The sequence below is a fragment of the Armigeres subalbatus genome, chromosome 2 (assembly GCF_024139115.2).
Source record: "Armigeres subalbatus isolate Guangzhou_Male chromosome 2, GZ_Asu_2, whole genome shotgun sequence".
Lineage (NCBI taxonomy): Eukaryota > Metazoa > Arthropoda > Insecta > Diptera > Culicidae > Armigeres > Armigeres subalbatus.
Genome location: NC_085140.1, coordinates 124,849,749 through 124,868,199, shown reverse-complemented (window position 1 = coordinate 124,868,199; position 18,451 = coordinate 124,849,749). Strand labels below are relative to the sequence as shown.

The 18,451-nt window shown below is 42.4% G+C and overlaps 1 protein-coding gene across 1 annotated transcript; it reads right to left on the bottom strand.

Moving 5' to 3' along the window:
- Positions 1-1,530: 1,530 nt before the first annotated feature.
- Positions 1,531-18,298, bottom strand: LOC134215076 (uncharacterized). The gene is made up of 2 exons (XM_062694326.1): positions 18,121-18,298; positions 1,531-3,365 (listed from the first exon to the last, which is right to left on the bottom strand). The coding sequence occupies exons 1-2, from the start codon at positions 18,186-18,188 to the stop codon at positions 1,676-1,678; spliced, it is 1,758 nt and encodes a 585-aa protein (XP_062550310.1). The 5' UTR covers positions 18,189-18,298; the 3' UTR covers positions 1,531-1,675.
- Between the last annotated feature and the right edge of the window lie 153 nt (positions 18,299-18,451).

The window sequence follows — 18,451 nt, the reverse complement described above, 5'->3', positions numbered from 1 at the left end:
AAGGCTATGGTTGGCGGAGTAGTTTAGAACAACTATTGGAAAGTTCAGCGCCTTTCAATTGACGAACAACAACGGCCCAATTAATTCTACCGATTTCAAGAGCATGGCCCTTGACAGCATCTCCTTACCAACATGACCTTCCGTATCGGTGCGAGTCACACGCGAAAAAACAGTACGGCTAAAATAATTGCAAAAAAATAAAAGCACATCTGTGATAAAAGCAATGTAGAGAAAACTTTACAAAACGTCACTCCACTTGCGAAATAATACACCAGTGCATTATTTCGCGAGGGAAGACGTCAGTATGTGTTTTCTTCACTGCAGTATGCCTGATATTTCTTGAATGCTCATTTTTTTCCCAGCTCAGTACTGCTCAAGATGAATACACCCTACTAGGTGTTCCAATTTACCAAATTCTCGATTCAGCCATCTTGGATTTTAGTATGGGAGAGCCAGCGAGTTTGTTTACATTTTGCACTGAAAATTAATTTTTCATCCCCTTCTCCTTCTATTCTATAAATTTGGCAGATTGGAATACCTAGAAGTGTCTTCATCTTGGTACTGCTCAAGGAATTTCAGTAGCGGAATCAGTCCTTGATCATTCCTTGTCCTATATAAATGCACAGTACTTGAAAAGTACATACTACCCATATAGATTCCATATTACCATGACCAACAAATCTGATCACCTGGATCAGTCTGGTTGTCGATCTACTCGATGTCTGGTGCCGGCACATTCGCACTCTAATCGACGAAGCATCCACGATTTGGCCGCTCGACAACGGACCAGAACGTTACGGCACATCCTTCAAAAATGCTGTGAACGTTATGGCCCGACGTACCACCTGTTCATCGATTTTGGTGTTGCTGATCGTTTTATGAATGTTATATGAAGTAAGTGTCTAAAAAACTAGCTATTTCGATGATGGTCAACTCGAGGAGGCTTCCCCATCACCTTCATTAAAACTGTTTTCAAATGAAAAATAAAAAGAATGAATATATCAAAAAAATGATGTACAGTACAGTCGAGCTCGGTGGTCTTTTGGCTACCGCTTCTGTCTTATAAGCAGGAGATCGTAAGTTCAATTTCATTCTCGTCCCTTTCCTAATTTGTATTTCTCTTAGTTCTTTCAGCTGTTACTTTCGATTCCTACTGTTATATTTTCCACACTAACAATTCCAAAACTTCCCGTGGCACCTATGAGAGGTTTTGGAGTTCTCTGCATCTTTCATAAATAGGTGTTCAACTAACCATCCTTCCTCTTCCTCAGCATTCGCAAGGACGTGGCCAGGACAGATCTCGACTATTGGAGAGTGCATTGCTTCCATTTAAGAGATGGTTATCAATCCCAAAACAAAAAAAATGAGCGAATTGCTCAATCCTAGTGCTAATGCTAAGACAAATGGTGTACTGTCAAGGGTTGTCAAAATAGACCAAATAGATCAAAGAGCTTTGTTTAAACTTATCATTTATATTTTTGAATAAATAGGTTGGATGAACTTTCATCCACTTTGGGCTTCTCTGGAATAAATACTATTTTATATTGCTACTCATACGACAAAAATGCGTTTTCCATAAACTGTGATACTCGAGGAAGGTTTGCCTTACGAATTACGTAAATAAAGCAGAGCACATTAATGAAATCACTATACGCTACAGTCTCCACAAATGCTCTTAAACGGCATCCTCCGCATCGAAGCTCACCAAGTTCAGCTTTGTTGATTTGGACTGGTCCTCTTCCAGCGATCTGGGATCAACCACTTCTTGCCGCTTCTTCACTACCCGATACGGTGGATAACGCCCCATTGCTGCGTGGCCATTGGTGAATCTACCATGAGTGTCGTCACCGCCAGCCGCCTGCACCGGACTAAGAATCGTACTCTTCGCAGTGGCGGTGGTACTCGAGACACTGCTGGCAATCGTCGGTAACGATTTGACGCCGTAGAACATTTCCAAGAAGTCCGGAACAGCCGTGGTCGTGGTTGGGTCAACCAGGTGCCCCTCTGGATCGGGAAGCGTTTCTCCAGTGTTGAGTTGGAGATGGTTGATATCCAGTGCTGTTCTCTCGAGCTCGAACTTTCTCGCGGCTTCGACCGGCTTCTTGGGATACAAATTCAGATGAACCATCAGTTTGCCGGGCTTCATGGTTGGGACGTATCTCTGCTGATGTGGTCGATAGTAGGTCGATGAACTACGGAAATAAGATTCTTGCTCTGGTGACGGTTGATCGTACACTGCGTGCTGAACTTGAGCAAAGTTCTGATTGTTGAAGTATGGAGGGAAATTGGTGTTTGCATAGTTTTTGGCAGGTCGCTTTTTGAAAGGGCGTTTGGAACGGAAGCTGCCATCCGTCATTGGGAGAACATCCAACATTATTGAGAAAGGCATTCCTTTCGGTAATGCTTCTCTTGCTTCGTAAGTTTTGTCTGGTGCGAACCTAAATTGATCGACAGCCAGTAGATTGATATCACTTGGATTAGCTGGCCTGAAGTTATAAAGCGAATCTGGCATATAATCACTGGGAATAGAGAGCTGACTGTTGATATCCAACGGTCGGGAAATGCGTAATTCATGCTGTTTCGAAGAAGCTCCGAAAAGAGTCGTTATGTCTCCAATCTTACGCGGATGTCTGTAAATACCGGAGAATTTTACTCGATGGTTTCTGTGATTTGGATTATTGAACTCAGATGGCTGCTGCATATGATGAGGGATGAACTTGTAATGTTGAACTTTCGTTGACGACAATTGGTTTAGCACGTCTTGAATGCTATGCACCATTCCGTAGTTTTCTGGTGGCTTTACAGAATTTTCTGGTTGCAGTGACATGTTATGTATGTTGAATCCAGTAGGACTTTCTGTACTTATCTCAAATCCAAAAGGCCTAGGTCTATCGCTCCTCACCAACTGATAGCTATCTGCTAAAGAATAATCCTCAGAGAACCTTCGCATGCTTCCCAATTTGGGTGGCTTCAAATATTCACTTGGATAAAACAGCAAATTATCGTTGAACTCTGCAGCTGGATTATCAAACCCCAACCTACGAATTCGCCTTTGCTTTCTCGCTTCAGCTATCGCCTTTGCTTGCACAACGACCTCAGTATTGTTTCCTCCGTTGACAAGCAAAGTTCCATTGGAAGAAAACGGAGTCGTCAGCACGGTATGACCCATACTGGACTCGATGCTTGTTTCGTTGGAAAAGCTGGCCACAATGGCCAATTCGCTGCGACGATCTGCTTCCGATTTGTTCACTATCACAAACAGGATGAAGAATAGGACAAAGGCCATGCCGAGGATGCCGTACAAAGCAATCTTGCGGTGCTGGTTGCCGGGTGGCTTTTTCGGCGGATCCTCTGGGATTTCATACCTGTGGAATGGGAATCATTCAGTGGTTAGATACGTTAATCAATTTGTGTAAGATTGTGAAGACCAGATCGGTTATTGCAATCTGGAGTTATTAATTTAAAAAAACATTATGTGGATTGATCAGTGTTTTACTTAATTATTAGGCACGTAATATTCCTTCGAATTGGTATGAAAGCGATCAAAATAAAAACTTCCCCTGAAAAATAAAAATCTTTAGATGAAAAAAAAAAGAAATTGCCAATATAGAAATCAAGGTAGGCAGTAAAGAATAAAAATATATCATTTGAATAAGGTCAACATAATGCGATAGTGTAAGACGTCAAATAAAAAGGAATACGATGTACATGACACCCATGGGCATGGAACCCGCATTCTGTTGAATTCAAAGGGACCGTTGAGTTGATAGACAACGGAAAAGTCTGTTTGTCGTTGTCGAGAACCATTTTCACTGGGTTACTGTCCGACATTCTGGCTACGTGCCCGGCCCACCGCAATCGTCCGATTTTCGCTATGTGAACGATGGATGTTTCTCCCAGCAGCTCATGCATCTCGTGGTTCATTCCCCTCCTTCCCCTCCTCCACGTGCCGTCCGCCATGTGCACGTTGGTCCTCCACGAGTATCATACAGGTTTCGTGTCCGTAGAAGACTACCGGTCTAATGAGCGGAGTCCAAAGTACGTACGATTTCCAGCCACTATGCGTCTCCGAATTTCTCTGCTGGTATCATTTTCGGCAGTCACCAGTGAGCCCAAGTACACACATTCTTCAACCACCTCGATTTCGTCACCACCGATGCAAACTGGAAGTGGGTGACTCACATTGTCTTCTCTTGAACCCCTTCCTATCATGTTCTTCGTCTTCGACGTGTTGATGACTAGTCCGATCCGCTTAACTTCCCTCTTCAGTCTGATGTAGGCTTCCTACATCTTTTCAAAGCTACGTGCCATAATATCTATGTAGTCGGCGAAGCCAAATAGCTGGACGGACTTATGAAAATTGTACCACTCGTAATAATCCCTGCTCTTCGTATTACCCCTTCTAAAGCAATGTTGAATAACAGACACGAAAGACCATCACCTTGCCGTAACCCTCTGCGCGTTCGAAGGGACTCAAGAATGCCCCTGAAACTCGAATTAAGCAGATCATCCGATTCAGCGTCGCTTTGATCAACCGTGTCAGTTTATCCGGAAATCCGTGTTCGTGCATTGGCTGCCATAGCTGGTCCCGATCGATTGTATCATATGCGGCTTTGAAGTCGATGAATAGATGATGTGTGGACACGTTGTATTCGCGGCATTTCTGCAGTACTTGGTGAATGGCGAACACCTGGTCCGTGGTGGAGCGTTCGCCCATAAAACCCGCCTGGTACTGCCCCACGAACTCCCTTGCAATTGGTGCTAGTCGACGGCATAAAATTTGGGAGAGTACCTTGTAGGCGGCGTTCAGCAATGTGATTGCGCGGTAGTTGCTGCAATCCAGTTTATCGCCCTTTTTGTAGATGGGACACACGACACCTTGCCATCCACTCCTGCGGCGAAACTTCCACCTCCCAAATCTTGGTAATGACCCAGTGCAGCGCTCTAGCCAGTGCCTCACCACCGTGATTAAATAGCTCTCCTGGTAGTTGGTCAACCCCAGGGGCTTTGTTGTTCTTCAGCCGGCCAATCTCCTCTTGGATTTCCTGGAGATCCGGAGCCGGTAAAATTATGTCTTGCGCGCGTTCTCTCAAGTCCATCACCATACCGCCATCTTCGTCTGCCACATCGCCATTCAGGTGTTCTTCGTAGTGCTGCCGCTACCTTTGGATCACCTCACGCTCGTTCATAAGGAGGTTCCCGTTTATGTCCTTACACATATCAGGCTGTGGCACGTGGCCCTAACGTGAACGGTTCAACTTCTCATTGAACTTTCGTGCGTTATTAGCGCGGTACAGTTGCTCCGTCTCTTCACGGCCTCGATCTTACTGCTGGTGCTTTTTTCTCCAGAAACTCGAGTTTTGTCTGTTCCACGCCCGTTTGTATCGTGCCTCGTTCGCCCTCGTGCGGTGTTGCAGTTGCAGCAACCTCGCCCATACTGCAACGAGGAAGTGGTCGGATTCAATATTCGCACTGCGCACAGAATTTACCGTCGATTAGAACGTGGTCGATTTGGTTTTGGTCATTTGGCATAACGCCATTTGGCATAAGGTCATTTGCCATAAAGGCCATTTGGTATAACGGACATTTGGCATAATTATGAGGGTCTTTTGGCATAACTTTTCTTTGCGTTCGCTAAATGGTGACTAAGTGGTGCGGGAAACAACCCGGAATAGTGAATATAACACCCGTCGATAACAATATTTAAAAGACATTGAAAAGAATGTATTTGTAATGCAATGCAAAAGTAAGCGCATGCACGAATTAGAGCAGTGATGGATGTAATCCCATCTTTAGAAGTAGGTGTGTGGCCGGATTAAGGCAATGGAGGATGTGATCTATTCTTTAAAAGTAGGTGCTTTCCCGGATTATGGCAATGGAAGATATGATCTCTTCTTTAAAAGTAGGCGCTTGCCCGGATTAAGGTCATGGTGAATGCGATCCCTTCTTTAAAAGTAGGCGCTTGCATAGATTATGGCAAGGGGGGATGTGATTCCTTCTTTAAAAGTAGGCGCTTGCGCGGATTATGACAAACAATGGTGGATGTGATTCCTTCTTTAAAAGAATGCGCTTGCCCGGATTGAAGCAATGCAATGGTGGATGTGAACCCTTCTTTAAAAGTAGGCGCATACCCAGATTAAAGCCATGGTGGGTGCGATTCCTTCTTTAAAAGTAGGCGCTTGCATGGATTATGGCAATGAAGGCTGTGATTCCTTCTTTAAAAGTAGGCGCTTGCGTGGATTATGACAATGGTGGATGTGATTCCTTCTTTAAAAGAAGGCGCTTGCCCGGATTGAGGCAATGGTGGATGTGAACCCTTCTTTAAAAGTAGACGCATGCCCGGATTGAGGTCATGGTGGATGCGATTCCTTCTTTTAAAGTAGGCGCTTGCATGGATTATGGCAATGGAGGATGTGATCCCTTCTTTAAAAGTAGGCGCATGTCCGGATTATGAAAATGGTGGATGTGATTCCTTCTTTAAAATAAGGCGCTTGCCCAAATTGTGGCAATGGTGGATGTGATCCCTTCTTTAAAAATAGGCGCTTGCACGGATTATGACAATGGAGGATTTGTTTTTCAAAAATAGGCGCTTGTCCGGATTGAATCAATGGTGGATGTAATCCCTTCTTTAAAAGTAGGCCCTGCCCGGATTATGGCCTTCTTTATAAGTAGGCGCTTTCCTGGAATAAATCAATGGAAGATGTGATTTCTTCCCCGAGTAGCACTATTCAGATTGATTTGGTTGCAATAACTCATAGGACTTGATTGGTTTTAGTAACTCGTCTACGACAAGTGTGTTGCTTGAGTTTTCAAAGTTAGGCGCTTGCCCGAATTAAGGCAATGGTGAATTTGATCCGGTCTTAAGGCGCATGCCCGGATTGAAGCAATGGTGGATGTAATCCCTACTGTAAAAGTAGGTATGTGGCCGGAATAAGTCAATGATGGATGTGATCCCTCCCTCGGAAGTAATTCTGCCGTTTTGTTATTTCGTTCTTCCGGAAAATGTCTACCATCCGTCTAAATTTATCAGAAAACAGCCTCGACCTACTTTATCTACGACCTACTATGAAATATCCCTTTCGCTTTCACAGTTAGACCTGTGCGCCGGTCATATAATCGGCGGCGGTGGCGTAGTGGTCACTTTTGCCCCGGCGGTGGCGGCGTCACGGCGGCGCGCCATTGGCTTTTATCGGCGGTGGCGGCGTGAACCGGCGTGGATGAAAAAATCAATGGTAAAAAAAATCAATTTTAACGCGGATTTTTGAACTCACGTGGTTTTGATTCACACCATACGAATCGCCCGTAAAAAAATCGACTTCAGTGGATCAAAATTGAAATATTCTATGTTTGTCGATCATCAAACAGCACATTCCATAGTAAATTATCAGCGACACTAATAAGTACCTGATCTCAAAATGTTATTTAAGTTAAAACTATTTTATCATTCTCTGATTTTGATGAATCAAAATTTAACAACGAATCCTGCTTCACTTTTCGTATCCCTTGAGCAGTATTGAGAATTAGACTTCGGTGTCAAAGGACTAATTTGTTAATATTTTTGCCTTTCTCGTATACAAAGTATACGTAAAGGCTATATGTTCGCTCCGAAAACAAACTTTTTATAGGAGGCTCGGAGACCCATAGTGTTATATACCGATCGACTCAGCTCGACGAATAGAGGTGATGTCTGTGTGTGTGTATGTGTGTGTGTGTGTATGTGTGTGTGTGTGTGTGTGTGTGTGTGTGTGTGTGTGTGTGTGTGTGTATGTGCGCAAAAGTCTAGCCAACTTTTCAGGCACTTAGCCCTAACCGATTTGCTCGCAACAAGCAACAAGCATTCGCAGAATCCTGTCCCATTGTTTCCTATTGAAAATTGGCCAGATCGGACTATGGGCTCGGTAGATATGCCCAAAATATTTTTTTTCGTACCAAAAGTGCGTAGAAATTACTCACTCGAAAACGAGAAAGGCACCATCACCACTAGGTGGATTAATCTGGGTTTTTTTCCAAAAGTTTTCCAAATTCAGGATTAACTCCAGTCGATTAACTTCTCAATATATCTAAATTTCAGAAAAATTCTAACTACTATTCTTTGAGTTACATGTACAATTGGGCAATGTTTGAGCTGCTGCGTATCTAGTATATTTAGATAATTTGCAGTGCTACTTCGTTAATCTGCTGTGACCCTTAGATCCTGGAAGGGCATTCTCGATAGAGTCCACTAATGACAACCACAATGGACAGTTTACTCCCCACCTCGCGTTTTTATATGCACAAATCTCAATAGATGATGAACATAACTAAAATGAGCTCTGGCTGAATAAGACTTGGGCACGATGACCAACCAAATTGAATATTTTCCTTAAAAGTTGATAAAATATGCCAAAAAAGTTCTTCGTGGAGTTCCTGAAGGGATTTCCGGAGGAAACTACAATTTTTTTCTAAGTTTCATTAGAAATTCCTTTGTAAAACCCTATAAGAAATTCTGCGGAAACTCCATGAAGGCATTTTTTCAAAAACCATTAAGGTTCTCGTTGGGAAATTCCTTTAGTAAAACCACAGGTAAAACCGTAGAATATTCTTTCAGGATTTCATTCGAAAATTAGTTTCCGAAAGAGTATAAATAGTTTCCGAAAGAATTCCTAAAACAATTTCCGAAGAAATTGCTGGAAAAAATCTTCGAAGGGGTTCAGAAAGCACTCTCCGAGAGAATAGCGAAAAGAGTTTATAAAGACATTTCTTGCAAAATTTTTGAAGGAATTTTCGAAAGAACTTAGTGTAAGATTCACTATTGATCCCACGACTCATTTCCCACAAATCACACCAAGAAAATACAAAACCTTGCTTAATGTAGACTCGTTTATTCGTCATAAGGAACAAAGGTTTGGGCACGCAGGCCTTGCTTACTATATGTATAAGTATTTTATAATTTTGCCCGGAAGCACCGATTTCAAAAATAGTTTACATTAGGGAACCGAAGGAATTCCCGCAGAAAAATCAGAAAGAATCTTTTCAGTAAATTTCGAAAAAATGTTTTAGGGAATTTTTAGAAGAATTTCCGAATGGTTCCCAAAAGCAATTTACGAATAAATTTCTTTGAATTAATTTCTGAAGTGATTCCCGAAAAAAGGAAAAGAAATGGAGAATGTTGTGATGCAATTATTGAGGGAAATGTCCAAGAACTTCTTTCTAGAGATACCAAAGATTTTTCAAAGGATTACCCGTAGAAATTCCCTAGGAATTGTTTAAAGTAGTTCTGAAAGTATTCCTATGGGAATTTCAGGAAAAGTTGTCAAAGAACTTGCTAAGGAACCCCTAAAGGAATTTCTATAAAATTTCAAACTTATTTTTTTCTAAAAAAAATCTGAAGGAACCCCTAAAATAATCCTCCGTATTAATTTCCGAAGAAATTCCTAAGCAAACTTTCAATGACTAAACATAATTCCGAAGGAATCTGTAAATGAATCCCTGGAGGAATTTTGGAGGAATTCTAAAATATTTTCCGTCGATATTTCAAAAGGAATTTGCGAATGATTTTCGGAAGGTATATCCGAGAGAATTCCTAAAAGATTTTATGAAGCAATTCCTAAAGCAATTTCCTAAGAAATTTTCAAAGGAATTTCTAAAAGAACGAACCTTAACGAATTTCATAAGGTTTTCTTAAACAAATACGTGGAGGAAATTCTGACGTAATCCCGAAGCAAATTTTAAGAAATATCCGAAAGAATTTCCGAAGAACTTTATGGATTTCGTTTACGGAGGAGTTTTTGTAAAACTCTTTGAGGCAATTTCTAAGGAATTCCTTTACGAATCTTCAAAGGAATCTCTGGAGGAAATTGCGAATAAATTACTGAGAAAATTCCAAAGGAATTCTTGAGAAACCTAAGAATTACATCAGAAAAACCAGTAGGCATTTTCTCTGAAATTCTATTAGGATTTTCTTCGTAATTTCCTTTATCGATTCCTCTGGAAATTCCTTTAGGAATTCTTTAGGGAAGTATTTTACCTTCAAAAAATCTTTTAGAAGTTCCTTTAGGAATTATTTTCAAAAATCCATTCAGGTTCTCTTTTGGAAATCCCTTCAAAAGTTTATTTGAAAATTGCTGCACTAAACCCAATACAAATTTCTTTAAAAACGCCTCCAAAAACTTATTTGTGAATTCCTCCAGAATTTTATATCTTAAATAACAAAAAAAATCCGCCCGGAATTCATTCAGATATTTCTTCAGGGACTTCTTTAAAAGATTATTCGTAAAACCTCCAAGATTTCCTTCGGAGATTTCTCCAGATTTTTTTTTTCGGAAGATCTTCCAGGAAATCCTTTCAAATTTATTGAAAATGAAATTGTTTGCAACGTTGTTACTTATTGAATTTCCGAAAAAAAAAATCCAAAAATAAACAACAAACAAACAAAGACTTTAGGCAAGATGAAGGCATTTTTGAAGAAATTCCTGCAGGAAGTACCGGAAGAATTCCCGAAGATTTTTTTAAAGGAGTTGCTGGAAGAAGTTCTGAAGACATTCCTTAGGCAAAATTTGAATTAATTCCTTATGAATATCTATAAAAACTTTTTCCAGTGATTCATGAAATAAATGCCGAAACAATTTCAAAAGGAAAAATTTTCGAAGAAATTCTCAACAAAATTCTGAAGAAATTCTTAAAAGAACGAATGGAATTTTTACAGGAATTGCTAAGGAAACATCCAAAGGAATTCTTCAAGGAGTCTCCGAAGGAGATTGTAGGGATTCGTGGAACAAAATCCGAAAGCATTCCTTAAGCAATTTCCGAAAGAAATTCGTAAAGGATTTTCTGAAGAAACCGGTATTGAAAATTCTTGAGGAATTTTCGGAGAAATTTTGGAATCTCCGAAGGAATACCCAAAAAAAATTGGAAGAATTCCTAAAATAATCTTCTAAGGCTTTTTAAAAGGAACTTTTCGGAGGACTATCTGGAGGAATTATCAAATAAATTTCTTGATTTATTTTATTTTCTGGAGTATTTTTCGAAGGAATTCATAAATGAATGTTTGAATGATACTTCTTCGAATATTCTCCGAAATTCCAGGAATTTCACAATAAGGCTTTTATAATACAGTATTAAATAATTTCAAGACAATAAATACCTGACGTTTTAACTAAATAATTTGATTAAATACTATTCAGCGAGGCGACAACACCCCAGTTCTGGGTTACGTCTGGGTAGCGTTTTTAACTGATGCTCGTAATATTTGCTCAGCAATATTTGCTTTGCTGATGCTCAGCAAGTGGTTTTGTCATTTATGAACATAAATTGAACATGAAATTGATTTCAAAATATGAATTACTTACTCGGGGTCGGGAGTCGGAACAAAAAAATCGGTAAAGCATTAACAGTTGGGATTTAATTATTTTGCTAGATCAGTTTGCTTTATAAGCCAACTATCCTAATAGCACAAATCTTAAAACAAAGAAAACTGATTAAATAAGTTGATTTAAATAAATAAAAAAAATGTCAAAATAACTAATGTGCAACTTGACTTGAAATTTCTTAACTGCAATAATTTTCCTGCACCAATGCCAGATCCTTCAAAAATGGGGACGCTTTGGGCATGTATCCAGGCTCCACAACAAACCCATTTTGCGAGTCACCTACAAGTTTAGGTGCCCGACTAAATGATGCCTTGGCTTAACGCATTCCAAAGATCAGTATAACAATTTGTGTATTATTATACTAGATAAACCCTCATTCAATTTCTCAAACTAATCAACCAACCTGTTAATTAACCAAGACAATGTATGTCACTACACCGACCTAGAGACACCATAGCTTGAGGTAGATTTGAAATTGAATTTTGACTTCCATAAGACTAGTTTAGTACTATTCCAATTAACTCTACCACGCTGTATTTCTTCACAGATACGTATCTCGATCTCAATTATTAGGCGTGGCCAAATTATGATCGGCGGCGCGCCGACCCAAAATCGTCGGCGGCGGCGGCGCGAGTGAAACCACCGGCGGCGGCGGCGTGGCGTGGCGGCGCACAGGTCTATTCACAGTTCGAAATTATGCCAAATGACCCACTCTTTTCTTGCAGTTCAAAATTATGCCAAATGTCCGTTATGCCAAATGACCATTATGCCAAATGGCCTTTATGCCAAATGACCTTATGCCAAATGGCGTTATGCCAAATGACTTTATGCCAAATGACCCAGACCCGCTTCGGACTATCATTTCTCGGGAGGCTGCGAAGTTTTTGCATCGTTGGCCGTTGTCATTCGATACGGTGTGCAGACTATCCGGTCCGATGACCGGTCTATACATTTCCTCCCTTCCTACCTGTGCGTTCATGTCACCGATGACGGTTTTGACGTCCCACAATGGGCATCCATCGTATGTCTGCTCCAGCTGTGCGTAGAACTCTTCTTTCTGGTCGTCGGGTCTCCCTTCGTGTGGGCAGTGCACGTTGATGATGCTATAGTTAATGAAACCGCCTTTAATCCTCAGCTTGCACATCCTTGCGTTGATTGGCTGCCACCCAATCACATGATGGCGCATCTTACCCTAGGTCTTTGCCGACTATATCGAGTCGTTATTGGGCCTGCGCAAACCTCCTGTCTCGTCGGAGGGCCGCCGTGTCAGGTCTGTTTAGCCTCCCACCTAACACCAGGACTTGGGCTTGTGCTTTGAGTGGCACACGGTCGCTTTGGTGGGGCCTTTTTGTGGATACATGCAGCTTTTTATAGGAATTTAACAGGGCCCACTGTCAAACCCCACCACATCCTAGGCAAGCCCCACATCTCGCAGATGGCCTGGGAAGGGACATAGTCCCTGCTGCCCAAGATAGAACCATGATACGACCACTTTATCCAACAATCAACAAGAAAGTACGGACCGGAACCATCGGCGAAGACCACTGCGACGAAATTGGACTAGCGATTGGAAACTCGATTCGTGGAACTGCAAATCTCTCAACTTCATCGGGAGCACACGCATACTCGCCAATGTGCTCAAGGATCGTGGATTCGGCATCGTAGCGCTGCAGGAGGTAATCATACCATCTACCAGAGCTGCGGCACCACACACGAGCTGGGAACAGCTTTCATAGTGATGAGCGATATGCAAAGGCGCGTGATCGGGTGGTGGTCGATCAATGAAAGAATGTGCAGGTTGAGGATCAAAGGCCAGACAGTTAAACTTCAGCATAATCAACGTTCATAGCCCACATTCCGGAAGCACTGATGATGATAAGGACGCATTCTACGCGCAGCTGGAACGTGAGTACGACAGCTGCCCAAGCCACGACGTCAAAATCATCATAGGAGATTTGAACGCTCATTTTGGCCAAGAGGAGGAGTTTAGACCGACTATTGGGAAGTACAGCGCTAACCGGCTGACGAACGAAAACGGCCTACGACTAATTGATTTCGCCGCCTCCAAGAATATGGCCATTCGCAGCACCTACTTCCAACACAGTTTCACGTATCGGTACAGCTGGAGATCACCACTGCAGACAGTTGCCGGACAAGGGTAAGAGCGATGGGAGCCCTCTTGAGGACTGCTGAAATACAGTTAAAGCAGCCATTAACGACGCAGCGAAGAACAACGTCGGGTATGTGGGACGAAGTCGACCGAACGATTGGTTCGACGAAGAGTGCAGACAAATTCTGGAGGAGAAGGACGCAGCGCAATTGGTCGCGCTGGAGCAAGGTACCGGGCAAAACGTGGAACGGAAGCGGAGACAGCAGACTCGTTTTTTCAGGAGAAGAAACACCGCCTGGAAGAAGCAGAGTGCGAGGAGATAGAACAGCTGTGCCGTGCTCAAGAAACACGCAAGTTCTATCAGAAGCTCAACGCATACCGCAAAGGCTTCGTGCCACGAGCCGAAATGTGCAGGGATAAGGATGGGAGCATCTTGACGGATGAACGTGTGGTGATCGAAAGGCGACAAGCTGGAGTGTGAGAACTTTACTGCCACTAACCGCAAGTCGAGCACATCTGTATATGGACGCCATATACAGATGTACTCGACTTGCGGTTAGCGGCAGTTTAGAGCGATCACCATCCTTAATGCCGCCTACAAAGTTATATCCCAGATAATCTTCCGAAGTTTGTCACCATTAGTGAATGAGTTCGTGGGAAGTTATCAAGCCGGCTCCGTTGACGGCCGCTCGACAACGGACCAGATCTTTACTGTACGGCAAATCCTTTAAAAATGCCGTGAATACCCGGTCCCAACGCACCATCTGTTCATTGATTTCAATGCGGCATACGACAGTATAGACTGCGTAGAGCTTTGTTTAATTTTGACGAGAACAGCTTCCCTGGGAAGCTTACCAGACAGATCAGGTGGATGGTGTGCAAAACTGTGTGAAGATTTCAAGCGAACACTACAGCTCGTTCGAATCGCGCCGGGGACTAAGACAAGGTGATGGACTTTCGTGCCGTTGCTCAACATTGCGCTAAAAGGTGTCATGCGGAGAGCTGGATGTAACAGCCGGGGTACGATTTTCAACAGATCCAGTCAATTTATTTGTTTCGTGGATGACATGGACATTGTCGGTCCGGCATTTGCAAAGGTGGTAGAACTGTACACCCGCCTGAAACGTGAAGCAACAAAAATTTGACTGGTGGTGAATGCATCGAAGACAAAGTACATGCTTGTGGTCGGAACCGAGCGCGACAGGGCCCGCCTGGGAAGCAGTGTTACGATAGATGGGGATACATTCGAGGTGGTCGAGGAATTCGTCTACCTTGGATCCTTGCTAACGGCTGATAACAATGTTAGTCTGTGAAAAACCATATCATCTGTGAAAGTCGGGCCTACTACGGGCTCCAGAAGAAACTGCGGTCAAAAAAGATTCGCCACCGCACCAAATGTATCATGTACAAGACGCTGATATGACCGGTTGTCCTCTACGGACATGAAACATGGACAATGCTAGAGGAGGATTTGCAAGCACTTGGAGTATTCGAGAGACGGGTGCTTAGGACCATCTTTGGCGGTGTGTGGCGGCGAAGAATGAACCACGAGCTCGCCCAACTCTACGGCGAACCCAGTATCCAGAAGGTAGCTAAAGCCGGAAGGTTACGACGGGCAGGACATGTTGCAAGAATGCCGGGCAGCAACCCTTTGAAGATGGTGTTCGCTTAAGATCCAACAGGTACAAGACGGTATGGAACGCAGCGAGCGATGTGGGCTGACCAGGCGTAAAACGAGCGTGAGACGTATTCGAGGATGTAGATATGCGGCCTCGAACCGTGTATTGTGGCGTCAAATTATTGATTCAGTCTCAGTGTTATCTGTTTAGATGTAGACTAAATAAATTAAATGGTTGGTTCCTCGCATTCCGAATCGCGTTTGAAGTTTTTATGAAATTTAGTAAGGGAAAACGTATATGTTTGCGTTTTACTTCTAGAGGTTTCAGTTTTTCGTAATCCGAGTGGCAAATTGTGAAAGTATAATCCGAAGGATGCCAAAAAACTTTGCTGAAGAAGGTACGTTGCTGGAATGTCCACAAAAAAAAGTTATAACCCCTCAAAGATTGCTTTTTCAAACCATATGCAAAAAATCGATCATTCTGCCAGCACTGCCGAACTACATGGACCAATCATTTAACTGAGTGTTTCAATTATTGAACTTATAGGGCTGGGATGCTAATTGGAGTTATACGGAATCAGTTCTCAACGTAAGAATCATGACAAGAGGGAAGAAGGGTTTTGTCCACAAACAACCGTAGTGCTGGCTGAAACATTGATTTCTTACATATGGTTCGAACAATCCTTGCTTAACTTTTCAAAAGGACCTAAGTAACATTTTTTTCATGAATTAATTTGAATAGCGCAATCAACAGAAAAACATGAAAGCTTTTGATTGCAGTACTCAAATTAATTCATGAAAAAAATGTTACTTAGGTCCTTTTGAAAAGTTAAGCGAGAATCAATCTTTGAAGCGTAATAAAAAAATTGTAGTCGTTCTAGCAACGTTCTGTTGACAATAACAGAACTGATCATCATAATGCTTTTATCTCTTTTAAAAAGCAGTGCTTGTAGGAATCCAGTTTAAATTCATTTCAAATTTGCTACCACTTACCAGCATGTGTGAAGCAGGAGCTTGTAATCATGTATATATGTTTGCTACCTGCTTCTCAACAAGAAATGTGAAAGATTCAGTTCGATAAATGTATTGGAAGGAAACTACTTCCGTCGGTTGGACTTGTACTCACGACCCCAGCTAGACAGGTGCTCACCCTACTAAGCTACGAAGGACCTCCGTCGTCCTCCAAATGAAGGGAATACTGTACTCACACACAGGCCCTCGCACCATTTGAGGTTTATTTGAATGCTAAACCTGACGCTCCACTGCTATAGCCTTGATGTGTCAATAGCGGTAACTGCCGGGGCCTACAAATATTACGCTACAATGCTCCTGCTATTCGAGGTGACAACACAACGCACTATGACAATCCTGCCTTAGCATTTAAGCAGATCACTCGCTCTCTGTCGAAGTAGCTCACGCGCTAACCTATCGAAGCAGGGACACTTCCCATGTCAGTTGGCACTCCATGGGCTCTTGAGTGCTTTAAACGGCACACGGTCGCCTTGATAGGGCCTGCTTGCGGACACATGTAGCTTTTTGTAGAGGTTTAACAGAGCCCATTATCAAATCCCACCACGTCCTAGGCAGGCCCCTAATTCACAGAGGCCATTGGGAGGGGTTTACATAGTCCCCGCTGCCCCAAGCACATACAACTCGGCATACAAAGTTCTGTTGCGTATTCAGTTCAACAGGCTGAGACCGCTTGAAGAGTCCTTCGTCGGCGAATACCAGGCAGATTTGAGTGAGGGCCGATTATGATTAGTCTGATACGTGCATCGATTGATGGCTCGAAATCAAGTATTCGGATTGCACACGAAGTATCAATCACGTTTGTGACCTTAGATGGTTTGAAGCAGAGTGATGCACTTTCGAATTTATTGTTCAACATTGCACTCAAAGGCTCGATTAGGACATCTGGAGTGCTAAGGAATCGCATATGCTCCTGGGCTTTTCGGACGACATTGATCTCAATGGAATCGATCGCAGAGCGGTGGTGGAGGATTTTGTCCCACTGAAGAGGGAGACAGCGAGGATAGGCTTAACCATTAACTCTACCAAGACAAAGTACATGGTTGACGGTAGAGATAGAAGAAGACATAGTGGATTTGAATAACTGAATTACTTAACACGTGATTGATCTCCATATTACTTCGTAATGCGACAATATGCACAACGAATATTTTTTTTTAATTTTTGAAAAGTCTGCGTAGTTTTCAAAGAATGGGGAGGGAGGGTGGGGAGCGTAGTTTTCAAGGAAAAGGAGGGAGGTTGAAAAGTCAAACAAATTGTGGGGGAGAGGGGTTTGTAAATGTGAAAATTCGGTCAACGTGGCTTGTGCACAGCCCCCTACGTGAAACGACTTCGCTGAGCGTCTGACGCGTTGTTGGTGCAGGAGCGTCAATGGAATCTTGCATATAGAGATCCAGCAATAGAGTCGCAACGACAGGCGCCCAGTGACAGCGCTCAGCGACAGTGCTCAGCTATCGAATTTTGTCTTCCTGAAATCCGTCCTCGATAGTTTCTTCATCATTTATTTGAGCTTAACCACTCTAAGTCATTCCGTTGATAAAAGAATACTTGAAGACGGAATCTGTTGAACGAGACGATACATTTTCAGATGTTGTGATTTTAAATTTATTTTCATGCACATAATTGGAGCATGCAAATAAACTTAACATTCAATCAATCTCACTATTCTTTTAAATCAAAATAAAGCACCGTTTAGCTTGCTGGTAAAATTCAATCAAATTTAATTTAATATCGAATGCTATTTCGTTTGATGGGATAAGCTGCAATTTTACACGTCGTTGAGTTTTCCAAATTATTTGCTGTGTAGATGTGGATAAATTTCCAAGTTACTTTTGCGTATAAAGACAGTCAAAAGGCACTTGAAGCGATTTAGCTGAACGTCTTCCTTCCCATATATTAGTTCTGTTCGTCAGTGCATAACGTTTCTGCATTCTAATATGTTACTTGCACTGGGTATTTTAATAGCGTGACCTGATCACATAAAAGTTCATTCTTAATCGATTTAATAATCTCACTTGTATATTCCAAACTGTGACAACCAATTGTTGCTGTAAGCCTTCACAAAGCCACCATTGCTGTTCATTCTGCTGCAATATCCACTTCCCTAAACATCAACTGTTATAACCAGAATTCACAAGAAAAAACTTCTGTATGTCACATAATCCAATCAAAACTTCAAACGCCCGCTCAAAAAATCGCAACCCGTTCCGCGGAAACCAAAGACACCAACTAACTCCATATCACCAGCCGCGAGGACACATTGGTGCACCTTACTCTTCATGATTGTCATCATCGACATCGTATTTGCGGCGTGCGTCGTCTTCGCCTTCACTTCCTCGGAACTAG

What these genes read in the sequence shown, in the direction of transcription:
- LOC134215076 (XM_062694326.1), bottom strand. Translation starts at nt 18,188, where the DNA reads ATGAACAGCAATGGTGGCTTTGTGAAGGCTTACAGCAACAATTGGTTG. An exon ending in TCACAGTTTGGAATATACAA is followed by an intron (nt 3,366 to 18,120) that starts GTGAGATTATTA and finishes CCCATTCCACAG; the next exon opens with GTATGAAATCCCAGAGGATC.